General features: G+C 36.3%; 1 protein-coding gene across 3 annotated transcripts in view; it reads right to left on the bottom strand.

The window, feature by feature from the left end:
• Positions 1-2820, bottom strand: part of FAT4 (FAT atypical cadherin 4) — a 189089-nt gene that overhangs the window by 23564 nt on the left and 162705 nt on the right. For all 3 annotated transcript variants that reach the window (XM_011948635.1, XM_011948636.1, XM_011948637.1), the window contains exon 11: positions 863-1170. In XM_011948635.1, the coding sequence (XP_011804025.1) occupies positions 863-1170 (308 nt within the window). The remainder of the gene's footprint in view (positions 1-862; positions 1171-2820) is intronic.

The raw sequence follows: 2820 nt of genomic DNA, 5'->3' as shown, positions 1-2820 counted from the left end.
GGAGCTTGCAGTGAGCTGAGATCCGGCCACTGCACTCCAGCCTGGGCGACAGAGCGAGACTCCGTCTCAAAAAAACAAACAAACAAAAAAAAAAAAAACAAAAAAAGACAGAACTTACTCCAGGTGAAGATGCTGTGAACATTGTTGAAATGACAACAGAGGATTTAGAATATTCCATAGGCTTAATTAATACATTAGCATTAAGGTTTGAGAGAGGCTTGGCTTCAGGTTTGAAACAATTTCCTCTGTGGGTAAAATGGTATCAATCAAATAGCCTCAAATGCTACAGAAAAATCTTTCATGAAAAATGAGTTAATGTTACAAAGTTTATCGTTGTTTTACTTTAAGAAATTTCCACAGCCCCCACCACAAATCTTCAGCCACTACTACCTGGCTCAGTCAGGAACCACCAATATCAAGGCAAGACCCTCTACCAGCAAAACGACTATGACTAGCTATGACTATTGCTAGCACTGTTTAACAATAAAGTGTTTTTGATTAAGGTATGTAGATTTTGCAGAAAAGTCTCCTCTGTTCTTTAATTGTTTCTTCAGTCAAGGCAGAAATACTTAGGAAAGAAAGGTAGTTATTTTAAGTATAGGCCTGATATGGCCTTAAAAACATACAAAAAATATCAATGAAATTTTTACGCACTAGGCTATTTTCTCAATTGTTCTCTTTTTTATTGTTTTTGAACAGAGTTGTCATGAGCAAAAGAAAAAATGTTACGTCTAAGTTGTTCATAACGAAACTGTTCATTTAATGAATAAACCTAATTTAACATGATTTGCACCCCAGTTCATAATCCAGTTGGATATACAACAACAATAAAATGGGGTTTATGTAGGATGAAGTATCTTACCATTCCTGCTCTCCGGGCGATCACAGTGTGAAAATGTCCATCTGACACCTTCTTCATGGTGGTGAGTTTATATGTACCACTGCCTAAATTATAAGAGAATCTTAGTCTTTCTTCGGCAATTTCAAGGGCCAAAAACTCAGCCCGGTCGCCTGTCTGGTTGTCATAGTTGTAAAGCAATAAGGCATGACTTTTAATAGTGGCAAATTTGACATAAATATAGTTGTTATTGGGGTCCAAGCTTGGAAATTCCATGTATGACAACTCCTCAAATCCATAACTATTCAACTCGCAGTGTTTTCCAAAGACACCTGTTGGAGGGAAAATTGACAAACTGGCATAAAATTTCAGGGAAATTTTATTATATATTTTGATTAAAATATTTTTGAATTATAAAATGAGATATGTTTTAACAACTTTTTTGTTACTTACCAAAAAATTTCATCTAAACTAAAACTGAAATAGAGTTAATGATCTTTATGAATGAATGATCTTTAAAATATGGCAGAAATGATTAACTGATGTAATTATTTTTCATTGTCTAATTAGGGAACATATCTAAGTATGCTTTGTTTCTAAAATTTAAAGGTTTAGTGGAATGGAGTGTGTCTGAAGAGATTTCTTTCCCAGAAACATTTCAAAATTTGTTGATTTTTATTTTTATAACTTTTTTTTTTTGTTTTTGGGGGTCCGAGTTTGGCTCTTGTTGCCCAGACTAGAGTGCCTGCTCACTGTAACCTCTGCCTCCTGGGTTCAAGCGATTCTCCTGCCTCAGTCTCCCGAGAAGCTAGGATTATAGGTGCCCAGAACCACATCTGGCTAATTTTGTATTTTTAGTAGAGACGAGATTCCACCTTGTTGGTCAGGCTGGTCTTGAACTCCTGACCTCAGGTGATCCGCCCGCCTCAGCCTCCCAAAGTGCTGGGATTACAGGCATGAGCCACCACACCCGGCCCAAATTTGTTGACCTTTTAGAAGTTTTATTATGCTACAATTTTCAGCCAACATACTTCCTTCATAATATATAGTTCTTAAAAACTATTTCAACTCAATTGAAGATGGTAAGTGCATTTGTTTTGATTTTTAAAAATCAGTACCTATATTCATGTTATTTTCCAGGCCACAAAATCAGGCAAGTGAAATCATCGGTTTAGGAAAGGAAATAACTGTCTTTAAGTTTTTATCTCTTTCTTGTTTTATACCCTCTGTGGGTATGATTTATAGCAGGCTACTTTAAAATAGCTGTCTTTTTTTTTTTTTGAAAGTCAGCATTTCCACTTGTTTGTGCTGGTTCTTTTTCAAACTTGAAAAATGAGTTTTATTGATGTTACAATGCTATGCCAAAATTCTTTTCCCACAAATATTAGTAGACTGTGGCAAATGATTGGAAAATTAACCCACGCCAATACCTCATGATTCTTATTAACTTGCAAAGGCTTCATTTCTTAATTTTGGCTTTATATGTCCTGTAAATGCATAAAATTTAGAGTGAGGGAACTGTTCAGCTAGAAGGAACCAATGCCATTATTTTATAGAGTATTTAAAACTTGCCTAAGGTCACAGAACCAAGAGAAACAGCCAAAATTTGAGGCCAGATCTATTGATTGTCTAGTTGTTTTGACTACCACATTTTATATCAGAACATTTTTAAAATTAAAACAGCCTAGGAGCTGCCATAAAAGTTTGTGTTATTTATCTTTTCCTTTTCTGTCCAGGCTGAAATAATATTTATTATAAATGAGTAGAAATTATACATAATTTTGACCAGGCATGATGGCTCATGCCTGTAATCCCAGCACTTTGGGAGGCCGAGGTGGGCGGATCACGAGGTCAGGAGATCAAGACCATCCTGGCTAACATGGGTGAAACATCGTCACTCCTAAAAATACAAAAAAAATTAGCCAGGCGTGGTGGCTGGCGCCTGCAGTCCCAGCTACTTGGGAGGCTGAGGCAGGAGAATG

The sequence above is a fragment of the Colobus angolensis genome, unplaced genomic scaffold (genome assembly GCF_000951035.1).
Source record: "Colobus angolensis palliatus isolate OR3802 unplaced genomic scaffold, Cang.pa_1.0 Scaffold280, whole genome shotgun sequence".
NCBI lineage: Eukaryota > Metazoa > Chordata > Mammalia > Primates > Cercopithecidae > Colobus > Colobus angolensis.
This window is presented reverse-complemented; position numbering and strand designations above follow the sequence as displayed.